The sequence below is a fragment of the Paramisgurnus dabryanus genome, chromosome 16, assembly GCF_030506205.2.
Source record: "Paramisgurnus dabryanus chromosome 16, PD_genome_1.1, whole genome shotgun sequence".
Taxonomy (NCBI): Eukaryota; Metazoa; Chordata; class Actinopteri; order Cypriniformes; family Cobitidae; genus Paramisgurnus; species Paramisgurnus dabryanus.
The window spans coordinates 1,461,013-1,483,417 of NC_133352.1; the positions used below are offsets into that span (position 1 = coordinate 1,461,013).

At 40.5% G+C, this 22,405-nt stretch overlaps 1 protein-coding gene across 1 annotated transcript in view; it reads left to right on the plus strand.

Annotated features, from left to right (window-relative positions):
• Positions 1-22,405, plus strand: part of polr1d (RNA polymerase I and III subunit D) — a 65,088-nt gene that overhangs the window by 1,560 nt on the left and 41,123 nt on the right. Inside the window, exon 2 of the mRNA XM_065253843.2 lies at positions 12,194-12,291. Coding sequence (XP_065109915.1) covers positions 12,194-12,291 — 98 coding nt within the window. The remainder of the gene's footprint in view (positions 1-12,193; positions 12,292-22,405) is intronic.

The following is a 22,405-nucleotide window of genomic DNA, read 5'->3' on the forward strand; positions in this document are numbered from 1 at the left end:
TTAATGTTTATAATAGTTCTTAATGTGTTTGCACATACTTTTGTTGTTTTAAATGAAAAACAAATCTTTTTTTAAATAAGCGAATCATTTATAAGTTCATGTCTCCATAGTGCATAAGAAGCTTAATAATATATTTTATAAAAAGAAAACAATACTAAATACATGTACGATTTTAATATTTTTATTATGGTTTGTTCAAATTACTTACAATGTGTTGAATGAGAAAGATGCTGCTGCTGACTGTCGGACCGTGTGAACCTTGATGTGTTGCCATAAAAACTCAACAAGTCAATTAATAATTGCCGTTTAAAAAAACCTCACACCATTGAAGACCCGCATTCCAGAGCAACAACATGAAATGATTGAAAATATCTTTATATGATTTGTCAGGCCGCCACTTTATTTCATCTAAATCGAAATCGATTGAAATTAAGTCACAACCTCGAACTTTGAATTAAAAAATAGGATCTTCGATGCTGCCACGCCCCCATGTCACGTCCGGTCGGCTTGTCAAGCAGGGGAAAATAAACTTCTCAGAGGTGCCTTTAAAAACATCGGTCCAGCGGAACGTGATTTGTATTTTAAACATGAGGGATGTATTGCCACAACTCCTTGTAATGCATATCATAAACAGGATTACTACCTAGTGATCTGCCTTCAGACAGAGCGCAGCTCTCTGCACGTGCATGAGAGTGAGGCGCCAAGATGCAGCGGGTTATATTTTAAACAAAAGGAATAGTTTGCCCCAGCTCGCATGAAACGCATAAAACTGAACAAATACTGAGGATTACTACTTTAGTTTATGTTTAGACTGCGCCCCAGCTTCTTTTATTTTTCTTTTGTTTTGTGCGCCCGAGCTTCATTTACAGTCTGGGGAGAAGTTTGAAACGCTATAAGTTTGAAAAAAAAAAACTTTGCAAACATGTCTGAGGAACAGGGCAGCCGCGTCACTACAGTCACGTGACTTTACGCTCGAGCCGGAAGAGAAGACAATGCTGAATAAAGTCGGAATTCTTGCTATTTTTGGACCAAACTGTATTTTCAATGCTTCAACACATTCTTACTGACCCACTGATGTCACATAGACTACTTTGATGATGTTTTTATTACCTTTCTGGACATGGAAACCGTACATAGATTTTCAATGAAGGGGAAAGAAAGCTCTCTGGCTAAATCTAACTTTAAAACATCTTAAACTGTGTTCCGAAGATGAACAGAGGTCTTCTGAGTTTAGAACGACATAAGGGTAAGTCATTAATTACATTATTTTCATTTTTGGGCGAACTATCCTTATTTAGTAGTCACGCTGTTTCCTTTGGGGGCGGAGGCGAAAACACAAGCTTATCCAGTATGTAAATATACACACAGACAATGACGCCCCCCCCGCTGCACGCTAGAATCTCCGGAAAAACAAGCCGATTGCAACCGCAAAATGTACGCTTTTAAATATACAAAAACTGCTATCTCAAGCATGGAGAGGCTTCTTAGTGATCTCAACTAACAGATTCTGCAATAAAACGAAGATCACAATTTTGAAAAAAAAACTTTGTTTCTCATTTTCTCGAAACTTGTGCTGCCGACTTGTTTCACTGGTTTCCGTGACGGGTCACATATGTAAACGGATAAGGAGATTAAGCCGATTCTGCCGGTGGTCGTTGGTCAGGCATCAGCTGGGTATCACGTTGAAGGACGGCCAGTAGATCAGAGGTGTGCTGACCTTCACATTTACCGGAACTGGGTCTGTTTGTCTCATTGTCCTTGGGGTCGAGGACGAGACCAGGAGAGAGAAACAAAATCCTATTAGCGTAGGGTCCATTCACATGTAATGCAAGTGTCACACAGAGATATGGTTTAAATAAGCTTGGTTCCAGACAGGCTAACTATTGGGGCATAAGTTTGTTACCCACAGTTGAGGATTTAGCAAATTGGGGGCCCAAGGCGAAGGTATCTATGATAACTATGGGTCACCATCCGATCTTTAAAAGAAAATGAAACATGCCAACCCGTTTGACTAAGGCCAGAAGCCCCACTGTCGTCGTTAATCCAGGTTCAGTTGCAAACGGTTCAGTATGGCAAACTATTCACAAGACCACAATTCGCAACCCAACCATATGTGCCAACCCGTTTGATTAAGGCCAGAGGCCCCACTGTCTTCATTAATGCAGATTCAGTGGCAAACTATTTACCGCAATTAATTTTTAACTGTTCATGCTGCTCCATTCTGTTTTTATTTATTTATTTATTAGGTTGGTTGGGGGCCCCCTATGCCTCTATGTTAAGACTGCCTCTGATTACCCAGATGAGGTATGTGAGTGCTTTGTTCCATAAAAATAACTATTGCGAGATAAGTACCTTTACTAGACAAATTATGTGAATGCTTCGTTGAAGAGAAAAGTCTTAAGTCTAGATTTAAAGTTATCAACTGTGTCTGATTCTCGGACATTGGTTGGTAAATCATTCCGGAGCCTAGGGGCTAAGTAGGAAAAGGATCTTCCACCTTTAGACACTTGATAGTCTAGGGATAATTAAGAGACCAGAATTTTGCGACTGCAGTGTGCGTGATGGATTGTATTCTGATAGTAATTCTCTAAGATATGAGGGTGATGGGCCATTTAACGCTTTGTAGGTGATCAGTGATATTTTAAATTGTATGCAATATTTAGCTGGTAGCCAGTGTAAAGATGGCAGAATTGGGCTTATGTGGTCATACTTCTTAAGATCGAGTAAGCACTCTTGCAGAAGCGTTTTGAACTAGCTGTAGCTTGTTTACCTGATTTGCATGGCATCCCCCGAGTAACGAGTTACAATAGTCTATTCTAGAGGTCATAAAAGTGTGGGTAAGCTTCTCTGCATCTGATGCAGACAGCATATGGTGTATTTTTTAGATATTTCTAAGATGGTAGAATGCTGTGCGCATTGGCGATATGACTATCGAAGACACACACACACACACACACACACACACACACACACACAAAATAAATAGCCTAAAAACAATCCTAATAATAATAGGCTGTGTAGTAAGAAGGCCCAAAGGTTTATTTTAATTTTGTTACATTATTTAGGCTATTTTCAAACGTGTCAAGTGTACAAATAAAAATACCTACCTTATTTTCTTGTTAATCAGGAACGTAACCAAAGAATGTTTCCCCACGCATCCTCCACCATTAACTGTGAACAATGAAAATCCCTTCCATGATTTCTCGATCGTTGTGCACGTCAAGCTGTGCTGCACACAGTTTCTCGCTGACGATCAGTAATAGTTGATAAATTAAACTTTTCCCAAAACCTGTCGGGAGTAGGGCAACAACATAATCTCCATTCAAAATGTTTAACAAACACTCTTCTTGTTCGGGCTTAAGTTTGCAAGTGCCGGTTCTCCACAACAAATAGCTTTCTGTGCCTCCATGTCCACTACAAACTACAACCAGACATTCGGCGCTTAGCGTCTACGTCACGGCTCTCAGCCCGCCCTCTGTTTGTTGATTGGGCCGTTGGTCTTGAAGCCGGGGGAAAACGGTTAGAATTGGAGGTATCTCAGACTGAGTACAGAAGCATAATGAAATTTTGCGGAAGTACAAAGTCTGATGTAGTAAGGCTAGCCAAAAACACTAACATGTACACATTCTTGGGTAAAACACAGTTCCTCGACTTGTTAACAATAAATCCTGCTTTGGACATATGCGCCCTGCAGGAGTGGATGTTGCAGGGATGCAGAGCAGGCGTTTGGCTGCCCGAGCAACTCTTGGATAACTCTCCTCATTATCCTCATTATTTTTCCACCACACAAGTGGCCCAGCAGTGTCCACTTTACTTCTGTCCTGAAGATAATCTTTAATTTCGTCGCAAGATGATCATTGCACGCTTGTCTCATCGGGGTCATCCTCTGCATCATTTCCACAAAGAAGCATTGCTATCTTCTCTCTTTTACCATTTCTGTTTTTTTACCAACTGTTCTCATCATCCCCGGTCTGCTCTGTGCTGTCTCCTGAGAGGCTTAGCCTTTGTGCAAGTTTTACAACTTCAGAATTGGCCTCATTCTGTTTCTCATCATTAAGAAAAGGTAGCTGTTTGAAGCGTGGGTCCAGTACTGCATTTAATATGTACTGGCTCAGGGTTTTCCGCAGAAAATGTGTTAGTAAAGGTGGTAGGGTTGGGTGGGAGGGCGGTGCCGAGGGCGTGGCAATCAAATGGGCGGGGCGTATGCGTCATGATGAAAATTAAAATATTTTAATAAAATAAATAAATAAAATATTCCTTTTTGAAACACTCAAATAAAACTTCATTTTGAAGAAACTATGACAAAAAATGAACACATACTAGATTATTAATGAAGTAAATGTTTTTACCTCTAACAAGAATAGCTGGGTGATGAAGTGAAACTAAAGGGTTAATAAACACAAACTGAAGCAGATGTTGTAGAACGTCTGGCGAACGATGATAGCGCAAAAATTGTGATTATTTCCCACTATTAATTACATTATCTTAAAGGAGTGTAACTACTGTAGCATGTAAATAATGCACATAAATAAAGTGAGCAAGAGCGGTCAACAATTATACCAAATCAACAGGCACGTGAAATCCTAGCAGGTTGCTCAAACAACAAAATACCAGCTAACTTAATTTAAAATTGCAAGAACTGTAGACTTGTATGCAATAACAGGCTTAAATAAACCCAAAACATAAGTCCAGTTACAGTTCTCACGGACACGTGTTTTATCAACTGGCTATCCTCCAAACTAGTGGTGCACGATATATCGGCCGCCGATATAACATCGGCCGATATGGTCATTTTTTTACACATCGGCATCGTTCCGATGTCAAAATAGGGCCGATGTGAACAGGCCGATAATCATTCCTGTGTATTTGACGTGTGTGTAGGAGATGTGAGTGTGGGGGCGATGATGTTTGTTTTTGCACGAGCGCATACGTGACACGTGTGCAGAAGCAGGTTCTGTCGTTTGCCTGGTCGTTCTTCAAAGTGTCTGAAAAGGATCCTCGCTATGCTGTATGACAGGGGTGTCCAATACGTCGATCGCGATCGCAAAGGCAATGCCGGTAGATCGCACATAAGTTAACTCTGTATCCTCATGCTGCTCCATGCCTCCAAGAGTAATTGTGAAACACGTAAGTCTTTTTGCATTGCTGTGCCTTTCTTCTCAAATGTGTTTTTATAAATCTTATGCCTGCCCGCTGCAGCTCAGTCGTGTAAACTTCCAAAATTTACCAGGATGCAATCGCATCGCATTCTTGCAGGCACTGATGCGCGCACCCAGTGTGTGTTTGTGTCGGTGTGTCTGTGTTTGCGCGCGCGAGCGAGCGATGGAGAGAGAGAGAGGGGCAGAGTTGTGCTGATTTATATGCTTCTAATACTATTGTCATTTTACTTCTAGTTTGTTTCACTAAACCGTATCTCCGCTATTTTAAACAGTACTCGACATGTACTCCAGGAAACTCCTCAAAAAATAGAGTAATGGTGACAGCCCTAAATCCAATGTAGAGATATATGCAGGATAGTCCACGCATTTAAAGTGTTTTTTAGCATGTAGATCCTGTCGGCTTTATCATTTTAAAAGTAGATCACCACACAAAAAAGTCTGGACACCCCTGCTGCTGTATGCAATGAGAGTGAGGGCCGGGTGATGCGAGGGGGAGTTCGGGCAAAATTGTTCAATACAACCAATTTAATCACCCACTTAAAAAATAAGCATCCCGAAGCTTACAAAGAATATGGGAAATCAGCTAATTGATGACATTTTTCACATGGGTAAAGGTGCCCAATCAGTCATTTCTGGAAATAAATTACAAAAGTATAAAAAAAGTGTTTTGGAAAATAGCTCTTTATTTGATTATCATAAAAAATGTGTTTTCTAATCGGCATCGGCAAATATCGGCATCGGCCATAACAGACAAGAGTCATATCGGTTATTGGTATTGGCCAAAATTTTCACATCGGTGCATCACTACTCCAAACATGACGGAGCACGTCTTATCTCATTTCGGCCGTGTGGTGCGCTATTCTATGAGATGTTTTATCAACTGGCTAGTTATCCTCCAGACAGTGACGGTCCGGACCACGTCTTTCTCATTTCGGTCGTGTGACGCGCGTCCCTGCTCGCGGTTTGATGCGCGTACGCGCTATTCTCCAAAATGCACTTGACGGCCTTTTGTGCAGCGATTCATTTAATTTTTGGACCATCTAGTTAAGGCGGTAGGGTTTCCAAGCTTAGGCAGGCCGCCTTAACTGAAATATGCTGCGGGAAACCCTGAGGCTGCTTGTCATCACAACTCGGTTTCCTTCGACTATCTATTTCCTGCACAAGCTTAAGTTTCATCTTCTTTGTTAAACTATCATGATCTGTGACGGCAATATGACATTTTTTAGATTCTCAAGCATTGGGAAGGCCGCAGAAAGGGATGTTCTAGTCTTCTCCAACAACCGGGCCACTGTACATTATTTTCTCCAGACACCGGGTCTTCTTTTAAGGTAGCATTTACTTAGCCTGGTCCAACCAGACTCTATTACATTCATTTAATTTGTACAGAGAGTCTGGCCACGCTCCATTGCAAAGCGTTACTTACGTTAAGGAGGGTCCTCTGTTGAAGTTTAAAACTATTGGAGTCACTCAGGATCTGCCATACGCAGTTGCTAACGTGTGGTCGTGACGTATATCATGCGCCGAAACTGGACGGAAACAACAAGTACGAATAATCAGACCAACAAAACTTAGCAAACCTGGTTCTTGCTCCGGCTTTAACTTCTGTATATTTGGCAGCTTTGCAACAACGGACCGAATAGCATTTCTCACGTCTTTCTCCGCTGCCATTACTGAACTACAACTCAAACTGATGCACGACCTCAACGTCATCATTTTTAGCCACCCCCCTCTGTTCGCTGATTGGACCTGCAGATTTTTGCAGGAGAGAACGAAACTCTAAAGAGCAATCCCAGACGTACTGCTGAAGCAAAATGAAAATTAAGCGGAAGCACGTAGGAGGGCGGAGCCAGGCTAGCATTTACTAGGCTTGTTGCGATAGTCTGTGAAACGGTGATTACCGGTGCTTCAGCCTCTCACCGGTTAGATCACTTGCCCACCGCAACACCGTCTTTCACCGTCGTTTTGATATTTTCGTGTAATTAAATCATTTAGCTTCGTTAGAGAGCATACACACTAACAATTGAATGTGTCTGCTGCCTGAATTCAGGGAGCTGAACGCGCGTCACAGAGCAGCAGGTGTCAGATTTCATTTATTCTTATCAGAGTGTGGGAGACGAGCTGACCGACCAGACGATAGCAGAAGCCGCGTGCTTACTCGTTTTTGTTATAATATACATATATGATGTTTAATATAAGCGAGATCGTTTTGTTGTTGTGTTTTTCATCAAGAAAAATGATAAACCCATCATTCAAGCAGCGCTTTATGGAGAAGTAGCCGGTTGCTCTGCTTGGTACTGGCGGGTTCGGTGAGAATTACCTGCGCACATTGACTCAAGCACTTAATTAAACCAGCTGTTGCACTCGCATTGCACGCAAATTCATACGCGATTTAAAGCAGCGTACGCAAGCACTGCATTTAAACAGTTGCATAATTCAAAAGTGAAAGTAAAATGTGCACGTCTGCATGCGCATTTATAAGCCCCTCCCACCCGGTGAAACCGGGATCACCGGGTTTGTGACGCGCTGATTAACCGGTGGGAAAATTCTGTCACCGCGGCAACCCTAGCATTTACGCCCATCTGCAAGGTGTGGCCTGCACACCTAATCAACTCCACGTCTGGCCACTGACCGGTTCTCTTCAGTTATTCCACCGAGAGTATCATGTTGGCAGCTTTGTCCGTTACCACTGACACCCGCTTCTCTGGTGGAATGTGGCAAGCGTCCGCGACTTGAGTGAGTCGTGCAGCAACATTTTGTCCCGTGTGCGCTTCATCCATCTGCTTTGTTTCTAACACAATGCTATTCATTTTCCAGTCCGCGCTGAAAAAATGGGCCGTAACTGTCATGTATGCCTCCGTTCTTAGCGAAGACCACAATTCAGTTGTGAGGCTTACAGCCTTGGAGGATTGGAGTAACTGGTTTACATTTACTTTAAGTCCATCAAAACCGCGAACGTAGCGCACGCATGACAGTCTCCCTTGCTGGCACAGTATATCTTGGCTCGACGATTTTAAACATGTTCCTAAAGCCCTCTCCTTCCACTGTGTTGACTGGCCTCATATCTTGGGTTATGTAATGCACAATCCCCTTAGTGATGTCCTCCTTTCTCTTTGTCGACAGAGGATGGGCCAACTCCAGTTGCATCTGGGTGCTTCCTGACACCTGTGGAATGACCTGGGGATACGCCTACTACATAACCAATAAAATATATAAACTTTTAGACACTAGACATAGCAAGCTGTCTGACACATGTATATCGCATATCTCGCTTACCGCTTTTAGGTGATAGGTCATATTAGTCGTTGAGCTATGGTTAAGTTAGCTTAAGCCCACATAGCTTGCACTCCACAGTCATGTCGTCTTTTTTTATAAAATGCAGCCAGACAAAAGATTTTGATTTCTTTGACGTTTTGCTGACTAAAGCCAAAACTAGTAGTGTTCTAACTGAATGAAACATCCTTACTGAGCGTGAAGCATTAGTTCAGACAGCCACAGGTGCGTTCCGAGTTTTTTATGTGGTGCGCTAAACTGTTACAAACTGTTGCGCTGTAATAGCCTAAATTAAAGCATTTAAAGCTAATTATATTTAGAATACAGCAATATATAACTGCTTATAAAGGAATAAATATCAAGGAGTAAATCAATGAAAATTTCTTTATTGGTGAAAAAAAATTATGCAACTGGTCGACCAATGAGAATGTCAGTCGACAAAGACAACATCGACCGAATAGTCGACTAAACAACTAAAGTTGACAGCCCTACTTCTCTGTGCTATTTTGAGACACCATAAATATGAACTGAAATGTGCAAAAATTTTATTTAAAAGTATATTTAGGTACCAGTTGTGGAAACCTTTGTATAAAAGATTAATAAATCTGTAGCGGCAGTGGTTTATGCAGCTTGTCTACAAATCGGAAGGATGGTGGTTCGATCCCGGGCTCCATCTGACCAAGTGTCGAGGTGTCCTTGAGCAAGACACCTAACCCCAGCTGCTCCCGATGAGCTGAATGGTGCCTTGCATGGCTGACACCGCCGTCGGTGTATGAATGTGTGAATGAATAGGTAAATGTGAGGCAAAATGTAAAGCGCTTTGGATGGTCATTGGTGTACGAAAGCACTATATAAATGCAGTCCATTTACCATTTACCATAAATACTGTAACAAATGTATTGCTCATGACTGTTCATTAATACATTAACTTTTTTTCTCTTATACAGTGCACAGCATAAATGAGTACACCCCCTTTGAATATTAAGATTTTTCTACATTTGTTAGTAAATATGAGACCAATTTGCTGTATTTTTATACACCAGTTTTATGAAACATTTATGTTTCTTAAAATAAGAGTGAAAGTCACTTACCACCTTAAGGATACGAAAAACAACACATTTAAATCAAATGAGGTTAGGCAAAAATGAGTACACCCTACAAAAATTCTTTAAAAAAGCAATCTAATATTTTGTATGGCCTCCATTCTTTTTTTTTTTTTTTTAAAACAGCACTAATTCTTCTAGACATTGAATAAAGAAGTTGACAACATACAGTTACATCTTTTATTCTCCATTCTTGAACAATGACCTCTTTAAGATCCTGGATGGAAAATGACGTTCTGTTTGTCTTTTAGAACACCCCATATCTCAACCTGGGCTTGAGGTCTGAATCACTTTTACCCTGTGCTGCTTCTGAAATAAAGTAGTGATCTTAGATGTGTGTTTTGGGTCACAATCATGTTAAAAGATTGCCCGGTGACCAACGGCACAGAGTGATGGTAGCATCTTCTCTTTAAGTATTTCACAGTTCATCTGTGTATTCATGGTGCTGTCTATAAAATTCTACTCTCCGACACCTGCATCACTCATGCAAGCCCACAGAAGAGCACTGTCACCACCATGCTTTACTTTTGGTACCATGCAATTTTTATTGTACTCCTCACCTTTGCCACACCATACAGTTTGGAACACCTCAGAGCCACAAAGATTAATCTTTGTCTCATTACTCCAAAGTATAGAGAGCTAGAGACCTAATAGTCTTTACCTTCTCAATATGAGCTCTAGCAAAATACTTTTTGTGCTTTGTCTTTACCAGTGGCTTCCTCTGTGTATGACAGCCATGCATGCCTCTCCTTTGCACTTTACCTCCGTCGTATAATGTCACAGGAAACACCCCAGATTGACTTTCTAATGATTTCGCCAACTGTGCTGAACTTGCATGATGATTTTTTTCAACATCTCTCATCACAGAACACTCTTGTGGCCACCTGTGTGATGATTCATTATATTCATAATTTCCTAGTGAATTCCTGTTAAATACACTTTATTTAATTTTTTTGCTAACATATCATCAGGGTGTACTCATTTTTGCATCACCCCATTTGATTTAAATTAGTTATTTTTTGTGTCCTAAAGATGGTCAGTGACATTCACTCTTTTGTTAGTAAAAATAATTTTCGTAAAAAAGAAAGCAAATTGGTCTTATGTTTACTAACAAATGGAGAAAAATCTTAATTTTTAAAGGGGGTGTACTCATTTATCCTGTGCACTGTACATTATTTTCTCATTTCTATGTAAAGCACATTGAATGACCTCTGTTTATGAAATGTGCTATACAAATAAGCTTGCCTTGCCTAATGTTAACTAATGAACCTTATTGTAAAGTGTTACCGAAATCTTTGTTGTGCAATTTTTTTTTTATTCTCTATTAAAACAATAACATACCTAATTACTGCAAGTAATATAACAAAGGCAACATTTGTGGTATTTCTTTATCTAATACAGTCATGAAAGAGCTTGCATATCAGCTTGAAGAATCTGTATCGACATTGTTATCGGCCGATCACGAAGACAACACATTGGTAACGGTTGCAAAAATCCTGATCGGAGCAAATGTAATGAATTACATTTACTTCATTGCATTTACTTGAGTACATTTTTGGGGTAACTAGTACTTTTTAGAGTAAATTTAAGGATGGGTACTTTTACTCTTATTTTACTTTAATATTTATAAAAGTTTATAGGGCTTGTTTGAAAATCTCGCGAGACGTTAGAGAGGCTGCGTGCGTTGCGAGAGGTGGCTACGCATTACCCTTTAGCGCACGTAGATGAAAGGAGAAGCAGATAAAGGCGTGTGTGAGATATCCGAGGCACATCACACGTGGCCTCAAGTTCGATCTGTGTTTTTACTCCAAGAGGTCAATAAGAATAGTTTCATAATGCTCCGCCCAACAAGAAGTCAGGTGAAAGTTGTTGAGATCTATATACCGTATTTTGCGGACTATAAGTCGCTCCGGAGTATAAGTCGCATCAATCACAAATGCATCAAACAAAAAAAAAACATTTATAAGTCGCAGTGAACTATACACATTTATTTAGAAAATTGTTTCACAAAATCCAAGCTGAAGAACAGACATTTAATCTGGAAAGGCAATTTATTCAACTAAACAATAGCACACAGAACAGCAGGCTGAATAAGTGTCCATACATTAACGTAACGCAAACCGTTATTTACACAATACACAATAGCATACTAAACATACCTGAAAGGCTGAATAGGCTAAATTTACAGAACAAGCCAACGCGCATCAAGTTCAAAGGGTCGTCAATCCACATCACTGAATTCATTGAATTACATAAATACAGAAGCAGCATATAGCGGACTCTTGTGGCTGTAGACAGTAATGTTGTCTCTTGGTTCATATATGTCAAAATTAATTCATACTTATAAGTCGCACCTGACTATAAGTCGCAGGACTAGCCAAACTATGAAAAAAAAGTGACTTAGTCCGGAAAATGTGCGTACATGTTTGCCCGATCTGTGCACCAATGTTTGTTTTTGCATAAAAGGGGGTGCAGCAGAGCCCCCCTGCCATGTTCGTGTCAAATTTCAAGAGTTTTCAAGCATGTTAAGGCACCCAAACAGTACACCAGTAAACAAGGTGTAAAATACTAAACATTTGTACTTGATCTGTGATTAATTGTTATTGTTATTGCTAGCAGCCATGTTTACATAAGTTCAGATGATCTTTTGATTTTAAACAGGTCCAGGCAGAGGGTGCTGATGAGGGTTGTGTGACATTTGTTCTCCATGAAGAGGATCACACACTGGGCAACTCACTTCGTTATATGATCATGAAAAGGTAACCCACACTACTAGTGAAAATTTTCAAAAGTAGTTGTAATCACACCGCATTTCAGTTTTTTTTTCTAGATCAAAAATTTAAGAGCTCTTTTCCAAAACGCTATAAATCCATTTCAATAGTTTTTAGAAAAAGTATTTTTTTTTTACCTAGACCCACACATTTTGTGAATATTCTATTTATCCTGTTAAAATAGTTTTTTTGCTCAGTCTGAACATGTTGAATAATGATTATTAAATCAAACAACAATATTGTTGATTATAAATTCAAAGTTAATTTTAATTTTTTTTTCAAAACGCTATAAATCCATATTTTTTTCCATAAAGTGATGTTTTTTCTTTAAAAAACAAAACAAAAACAAATAAGAGAATATGTAACATATACTCAGGGACTCTTCATACTATAAATGAATAAGTAAATTATTCAGATTGTGATATACATTGGAGCCAGTATGAAATAAACAGAATTACACATAATAACTTGCTATTACTCCCTCCACACTTTCAGTTTTCTCTTTAGCAGGGCGTTAGGAACCTCTTTTGCTTTATATATTTCACATATCTCTCTCTCTTTCTCACTCGTCTACACACAGTTTGTATTAACCTCACACGCACACACAGCGAACTCCCCTCGATCTGCTCTCAATGACATAACATGTAACAACGCGCTCATAATGTCCAATCCAAAAAGAACAACTTTACAGATATCCCTGCATTGTTCACTAGCCACATTTTGTACTTTTGCATTACACACAATCTACAATAGCACCTTATTATGGTCAATGTATCAAACGCCAGTCTGTCTATCAGCAGGCTACCGAACTATTCAGTCTCTTTCATGTTACGTTGGTAGGCTTCTTCACAGGAAAAAAACTTTATTGCGAAGGAGAAACGTACAAAGCGGTATTAAACGAGTTCTGAAACGAAAGTTGTACATACCAAACACTTTGAAGATCGCCTTGCAAACGGGTACCTTCTCCAGGTGATGTATTAACATGACATTAATCCTCATTTTGAGGAATGAATGAACATAAACAAAAAAATCTGTTCAGAGCGCCGCCATTGGATTGCGTCGAACGTTCATCGAATTCTTATTGGTCGAGAGGATAAATCGCGTTTAGGCTAAAAATAGGCTCAGCGCTTATCGCGTTTTGGAAAAGAACTGCATCTTGTACCTACATTTTAACAAGAAAATGTAGTGATTTGGCATAAAACGTTCATGGAGCAGTGAATAGGTTTAGTACACAGCCAAAAAAAGAGCTCCTCAATTATTTGGGATGGCTTTCAGAGATTGTGGTGTAAATAAGCAAAAAAATTCAATTTCAATTCAATTTTATTTATATAGCGCTTTTCACAATTGTTAATTGTTGCAAAGCAGCTTTACATGAGTAGATGTAGAGGAGAACATTGAAAATCAAAACATAGTATAAGAAGTAGAATATAGCGGCTAAGGATAAAAAACCGTGTAAGCGAGCATATTAATAATGTAACGTATACAGTAAAGTGCTAAGTTAAGCCAAAGTTGGCTGACTCTCCCTGGGACTAAAAAAACCCCTAAGAGAAAACCCGGTGTGAAAAACTCCTAGAAGGACAAAAAACCCTAGGGAGAAATTAATATTTATATTTATAATATATAGACACGGTAGGGATAGGAAGCGTGTAAGCGGATTAAACTGGTTCAACCGGTGGCCGTTGGTCGCGCATCGGTTGGGCGTCACGTTGAAGGACAGCCAGTAGATCAGTGGTGCGATGACCTTCACAGCAACAGGAACTGGGTCTGTTTGTCTCATTGTCCTCAGGGTCGAGGACGAGACAGGGAGACAAAAACAGAATTCTATTAGCGTAGGGGCCGTTCGCATGTAATGCAAGTGTCATACATTATTGTGGTTTAATTCAGCTCGGTTCCAGACAGGCTAACTATTGCGGCAAGAGTAAATTACCCATATGAGGTATGTGAGTGCTTTGTTGTAGACAAAATAACTACTGCGGGAAAAGTACATTTATTGGACATTCTATGTGAATGCTTTGTTAAAGAAGAATGTCTTAAGTTTAGATTTAAATTGCTCAACTGTGTCTGATACTCGAACATTATTTGGTAAATAATTCCAGAGCTTAGGGGCTAAGTAGGAAAAGGATCTACCACCTTTAGACACTTTTGATATTCTAGGGATAATTAAGTAACCCGAATTTTGTGATCGCAGTTTACGTGGTGGATTGTATTCTGATAGTAGTTCTTTAATATACGAGGGCGCTAGGCCATTTAAGGCTTTGTAGGTGATTAGTAATATTTTAAATTGTGTGCGATATTTAACTGGTAGCCAGTGTAAAGATGCCAGAATTGGACTAATGTGGTCATACTTTTTAGATCGAGTAAGCACTCTTGCGGCGGCGTTTTGAACCAGCTGTAGCTTGTTTACCTGATTTGCATGGCATCCTCCGAGTAACGAGTTACAATAGTCTATTCTAGAGGTCATAAAAGCATGGATAAGCTTTTCTGCATCTGATGCAGACAGCATATGGCGTATTTTTGAGATATTTCTAAGATGGAAGAATGCTGTGCGGCAGACGTTGGAGATATGACTATCGAAAGATAGATTGCTGTCAAATATTGCGCCTAAATTCTTAACCGTGGAAGATGGCACCACCGTGCAGCCATCTATGGTCAACTTGTAATCTGACATATTATGTTTGGAGCGATTTGGTTCAATAATAAGTATCTCTGTCTTATTGGAGTTTAGCATAAGAAAGTTATGTGCCATCCAGTCCCTAATATCACTAATGCAGTCTGTTAGCTTAGCAAACTGGTGGGTTTCGCTAGGATGTGACGAGATGTAAAGCTGGGTATCATCCGCATAGCAGTGAAAACTTATGTTATGTTTTCTGATAATGTCTCCTAGAGGTAACATATATAACGAGAATAGGATAGGGCCTAGAACTGATCCCTGAGGTACGCCGTATTTAACGGGGGAGTGATAGGACTCTTCCTCATTTACATAAACAAAGTGATATTGATTGGTTAGATACGATCTAAACCAGGCTAACGCCTGACCACTGATGCCAACATAGTTTTCTAGTCTATTGAGTAGGATTCTGTGATCTATTGTGTCAAAGGCTGCACTAAGGTCTAGTAATATAAGGATTGAGATTTCACCACGATCGGATGTTAAAAGGAGGTCATTTGTAACTCTAAGCAGCGCTGTTTCTGTGCTATGGTGGGGCCTGAATCCTGATTGGAACTTTTCATATGTATTATTATTCGCTATGAATGTGCGTAGCTGGCTTGCCACTACTTTTTCTAATATTTTAGAAAGAAAAGGTAGATTTGAGATTGGTCTAAAGTTATTAAGATCTCCCTGGTCAAGGTTTGGTTTTTTAATGAGCAGTCTAATAACTGCTAGTTTGAAAGCTGTTGGAACGTATCCTAATTCTAGCGATGAGTTAAAGGTATTTAGTACGGTGTCGGACACTACATGAAATGCCTCTTTTAGTAATTTTGTGGGAATGGGGTCTAATATACAGGACGATGATTTAGATGACGTTACTAATTTAGAGAGCTCTTCTATTGTAGTAGGTTTAAATGACTCAAGATGTTCGTATGATAATCTAGTGGTCAATGTACTATTGGGTAGAGTGGTGGCTGCTTGCGTAGTTTCTATGTTTTCCCTAATAGAAATAATTTTGTTAGTAAAGAAGTTCATGTAATCGTTACTATTGTGTTGGAATTTACTATTGGTTTCTGTTTGTTCTTTGTTTCTAGTCAGTTTCGCAACTGTGCTAAAGAGGAAACGAGGGTTGTTATGATTTTCTTTAATAAGCGTACTGAGATAGGTAGATCTGGCGGTTTTAATAGCCTGTCTGTAGTGTTGAACACTCTCTTTCCATGCTGAACGCCATACCTCTAACTTTGTGTTTCGGTAGTTTCTTTCCATTTTTCTAGCTACTTTTTTAAGGGCTGCAGTATGATGGTCATACCATGGAGCTGGCGTTTTTTCTTTGATTCTCTTTTTTCGTATGGGAGCAACGGCATCCATCGTGCTAGAGCAAACGTTGTTCAGGTTTTCTATTATCATATCCAGATCTTCACGGTTATCTGCTACATGTTTCATTTGAGACAGGTCTGGAAGAGTGCTAATAAAGCTATCTTTAAGTATCTAAAAAGATAAGTTCTAGTGCTGTGACGGATCGCAGTTGATCCGTGATCCATATTTAAGAGACATTAACCTCAATTAACCTACTTAAGTCTGTGTCATTAATGTAACAACCTAAGAGAAAAAGAAAATTACTCCTGTAGCTCTAAAAAAGAATATTAATATTTAATTCATACTAGGGATGAAAATTATTGATTAATTCATTAATCGTTAGTTGATCGACCTTATCGATCGATTAACGTTTAACTGATAAGCGGCTATTTTCCTGAGAATGTAAATTTCTCACCGTATCAATAGTGTCTTTAACATAAAAAGCAAAATACTGCTTATATACCGTATTTTCCGCACTATAAGGCGCACTTAAAAGCCTTTAATTTTCTCAAAAAATGACAGTGCGCCTTATAATCGGAGCGCCTTATATACGGATCAGAAATTTGCAGTATGAAAAATGCAGCGCGTGCAGCATTTCGGCTACCGTAGTCCGTAAACACAGGTACTGTGCTTTCTCACTTGTGTGTGTGTGTATAAAGACCACAAAATGGCACCTTTTAAGAGACACGCTTACGACGCAGAGTTTAAAGGACAAGTTCGCTATTTTACACTTAAAGCCCTGTTTTCAGATTGTTTATGATGAAATAGAACGGTTTTGACTGAAATTTGGACATATGCGGCTGCCCCGAGAATTTTGGGGTGTTTGTGTTTCACCACCTTTACAATGGGTTTAATGGTGCACTGGAACAATCCTTCCTAAAATGCATTAGACCTTCGTTTACAAAGACGTGAAACTCACGGAGTGGTCAGGGGTGTTCACTGATATGCTCACATAAAAATCGCTGCAAAATACGCATTCCAACAGGTTTTATCGTAGTTTTTGCCAACTCCATTGACATTTATTAGATGTGCTGTGAGGTACGGTATTACTCCGCGCCGGGAAATTTGTTTCTATTCTTGCAATTGGCAATAACGGATTAGCGCCACCACCTGGGCTGGAGTGTCTATTATTCAATTCAATTCAATTTTATTTATATAGCGCTTTTCACAAAAGTCAATTGTTTCAAAGCAGCTTTACATAAATAGAAGCAGTGAAAAGCACAGAAAACGACAGATAGCACAACAAAATACATGATAGCATGAGCAGTTAAATTTGCTGCGGCTATGACTCAATATTATAATTGCACGTATTACTAAAGCAACGTATAGAAGAGGAAGCTAGGTAAAGCCCAAAAGGGCTGCCTCCCCGGGGTGAAAAACCCCGTAGGAGAAAAAAAAACCCCGGGCTTTTATCCGAGGAAAAATAAGTCCTAGGAGGGAAAAACCCTTGGGAGAACGGAAATGGAGATTTAGCGGAGATTAAGCGGTTCTGCCGGTGATCGTTGGTCAGGTATCAGCTGGGCATAACGTTGAAGGACAGCCAGTAGATCAGAGGTGTGCTGACTTTCACATCTACCGGGACTGGGTCTGTTTGTCTCGTCCTCGGGTCGAGGACGAGACGGGGAGAGAAAAACAAAATCGTATTAGCGTAGCGGCCGTTCATATGTATTGAAGTGTCACACAGTGATGTGGTTTAACTCTGCTTAGTTCCAGACAGACTAAATATTGCGGCATAATTATGTTATCCACAGTTGAGGATTTAGCAAATTGGGGGCCCAATGCGAGGGTATATATGGTAAATAAGGGTCACCTTCCGATCTTTAAGAGAAAATGAAACCTGACGACCCGTTTGACTAAGGCCTAAAGCCCCACTGTCGTCGTTAATGCAGGTTCAGTGGCAAACGGGTCTATATTGTATACCATTTACAGGACCAGGAGAAAACGCCAAAAACATCGCAACCCGACCATACGTGTTAACCCGTTTGACTAAGGCCGGAAGCCCCACTGTCGTCGTTAATGCAGGTTCAGTGGCAAACGGGTCTGTATGGCATACTATTCATAAGACTTACGATAGCGCCAAAATCGCAACCCGACCATACGTGCCAACCCGTTTGACTAAGGCTGGAGGCCCCACTGTCGTCGTTAATGCAGGTTCAGTGGCAAACGGGTCTGTATGGCATACTATTCACAAGACACACGAAAGCGCGAAAAACGCAACCCGACCATACATACCAACCCGTTTGACTAAGGCTGGAGGCCCCACTGTCGTCGTTAATGCAGGTTCAGTGGCAAACGGGTCTGTATGGCATACTATTCATAAGACTTACGATAGCGCCAAAATCGCAACCCGACCATACGTGCCAACCCGTTTGACTAAGGCTGGAGGCCCCACTGTCGTCGTTAATGCAGGTTCAGTGGCAAACGGGTATGTATGGCATACTATTCACAAGACACACGAAAGCGCGAAAAACGCAACCCGACCATACATACCAACCCCACTGTCGTCGTTAATGCAGGTTCAGTGGCAAACGGGTCTGTATGGCATACTATTCACAAGACACACGAAAGCACCAAAATCGCAACCCGACCATACGTGCCAAACCGTTTGACTAAGGCCGGAAGCCCCACTGTCGTCGTTAATGCAGGTTCAGTGGCAAACGGTGGCAAACTATTTAATGCAATTCATTTTAAGTGTTCATGCAGAAAAGGTTTTTATTTATTTATTTGGTTGGTCTGTGTTATGACCGTGAGTGCTTTGTTCCGTGAAAATAACTATTGCGAGTTAAGAACCTTTACTAGACAAATTATGCGAATGCTTTGTTGAAGAGAAAAGTTTTAAGTCTAGATTTAAAATGATCGACTGTGTCTGATTCTCGGACATCGGTTGGTAAATCATTCCAGAGCTAAGGGGCTAAGTAGGAAAAGGATCTTCCACTTTTAGACACTTTTGATAGTCTAGGGATAATCAATAGGCCAGAATTTTGCGACCGTAGTGTGCGTGATGGATTGTATTCTGATAGTAATTCTCTAAGATATGAGGGTGCTAAGCCATTTAAAGCTTTGTAGGTGATTAGTGATATTTTAAATTGGATGCGATATTTAACTGGTAGCCAGTGTAAAGATGCCAGAATTGGGCTTATGTGGTCATACTTCTTAGATCGAGTAAGTACCCTTGCAGAAGCGTTTTGAACTAGCTGAAGCTTGTTGACCTGATTTGAATGGCATCCCCCGAGTAGCGAGTTACAATAGTCTATTCTAGAGGTCATAAAAGCATGAATAAGCTTCTCTGCGTCAGATGTAGACAGTATATGGCGTATTTTTGAGATATTTCTAAGATGGAAGAATGCTGTGCGGCAGACGTTGGCGATATGACTATCAAAGGATAAGTTGCTGTCGAACATCACACCTAAGTTCCTAACTGTGGAAGATGGCACCACAGTACAGCCATCTATGTGCAATTTGTAATCTGACATATTATGTTTGTAGCGATTTGGTTCAATAATAAGTACCTCTGTCTTATTGGAGTTGAGCTTAAGAAAGTTATGTGCCATCCAGTCACTAACATCGCTAATGCAGTCTTTTAGCTTAGAAAACGTGTGTGTTTCGCTGGGATGCGAGGAGATGTAAAGCTGGGTATCATCCGCATAGCAGTGAAAACTTATGTTATGTTTCCTGATAATGTCTCCTAGGGGTAACATGTATAACGAGAACAGGATAGGACCTAAAACTGATCCCTGCGGTACACCGTATTTAACCAGGGAGTGATATGACTCTTCCTCATTTACATAAACAAAGTGATAGCGATTGGTTAGATATGACCTAAACCAGGCTAGCGCCTGACCACTGATACCAACATAGTTTTCTAGTCTATTGAGTAGGATTCTGTGGTCTATCGTGTCAAATGCTGCACTAAGGTCTAGTAATATAAGAATTGAGATTTCACCACGATCGGATGTTAATAGGAGGTCATTTGTAACTCTAAGCAACGCTGTCTCTGTGCTATGGTGGGGCCTGAATCCTGATTGGAACTTTTCATATGTACTATTATTTGTCAAGAATGTGCGTAACTGGCTTGCCACTACCTTTTCAAATTTTTTCGAAAGAAAAGGGAGATTTGAGATTGGTCTAAAGTTATTAAGTTCTCCTTGGTCAAGCTGTGGTTTTTTAATCAGCGGTTTAATAACTGCTAGTTTGAAAGCTGTTGGAACGTATCCTATTTCTAGCGATGAGTTAAAGATATTTAGAACCGGGGTTGACACTACAGGGAATACTTCTTTAAGTAGTTTTGTGGGAACGGGGTCTAATATACAGGACAATGATTTGGATGATGTGACTAGTTTAGAGAGCTCATCTATTGTAGTAGGTTTAAATGAATCAATATGTTCGTATGGTAGTCTAGTGTTAAGTGAACTAATGGGTAGAGTGGTGGCTGCCTGGGTAGCTACGATGTTTTCCCTAATAGCCGAGATTTTGTTAGAAAAGAAGTTCATGAAGTCGTTACTATTGTGTTGAAGTTTACTATTGGTTTCTGTTTGTTCTTTGTTTCTAGTCAGTTTCGCAACTGTGCTAAAGAGGAAACAAGGGTTATTATGATTCTCATTTATAAGCTTGCTAAGATATGTAGATCTGGCGGTTTTAATAGCCTGTCTGTAGTGTTTAACACTCTGTTTCCATGCTGCGCGCATTATTCAAGCTCTCAGTGGAAGAATATACGGGTTTGAGGTGTTTGGAAAAAAAGGTCCACAAGTTAACAACGAATGCTAAAACAGCTGTTGGAAAGCATCTTTTGCAGCGATTTTTGTGTGACCATATCAGTGAACACCCCTGACCACTCTGTGAGTTTCACGTCTTTATAAACGAAAGTTTAATGCATTTTAGGAAGCATTGTTCCAGTGCACCTTTAAACCCATTGTAAAAGTGGGAGGTGAAACACAAACACCCCAAAATTCTCGGGGCAGCCGCATATGTCGAAATTTCAGTCAAAACCGTTCTATTTCATCATAAACAATCTGAAAACAGGGCTTTAAGTGTAAAATACCGAACTTGTCCTTTAAGCTCAAGGCTGTCAGAGGGAACAAAGCGAGATGGCCACAGTTAGAGGACAAACTCAAACAGTGTGTTGTTGAACAGAGAGCGGCAAGTAGAAGCGTCTCTACAGTCACTATTCGAATGAAGGCAATAGCGCTAGCTTGTGACATGAACATCGATGAATTTCGAGGCGGTCTTTCTTGGTGCTTTCGTTTTATAAAAAGACGTAATCTCTCCATCCGCACACGAACTACCGTCTCGCAGCAACTGCCAAAAGATTACCAAGAAAAGCTGGCCACTTTCCGCACATACTGCAAAAAAAAGATCACTGAAAAGAAGATCCGGCCCGAGCACATCATCAACATGGACGAGGATCCACTTACCTTTGATATTCCCGTGAACCGCACTGTGGAGAAAACGGGGACCAGTACGGTGTCTGTACGCACCATAGGTAATGAGAAGTCGTCCTTCACTGTAGTTCTCGCCTGCCAGGCTAATGGCCAGAAACTTCCACCCATGATTATTTTTAAGAGGAAGACCTTGCCAAAAGAAAACTTTACGGCCGGTGTCGTCATCAAAGCTAAACCGAAGGGATGGATGGATGAGGAAAAGATGAGTGAGTGGCTGAGAGAAATTTACGTCAAGAGACAGGGTGGCTTTTTCCACACAGCTCCGTCCCTATTGATCTACGACTCCATGCGCGCCCATATCACCGATGCTGTCAAAAAACAAGTGAAGCATACTAATTCGGAGCTTGCCGTCATTCCGGGTGGATTAACTAAAGAACTCCAGCCGCTAGATATTGGTGTCAACAGGGCGTTCAAAGCTAAACTGCGAGTTGCGTGGGAGCAGTGGATGACAGAAGGTGAACACACGTTTACCAAGACGGGGAGACAGCGCCGGGCGACTTACGCTACTATTTGCCAATGGATCGTGGATGCCTGGGCTGATATATCAGCCTCAACTGTGACCCGAGCTTTCACGAAGGCAGGAATAATCGCTGAACTGCCAGGCAACAGCAGCGACACCGACTCGGATGATAACGAGAGGGAGCCGGGCAGTTTGGAT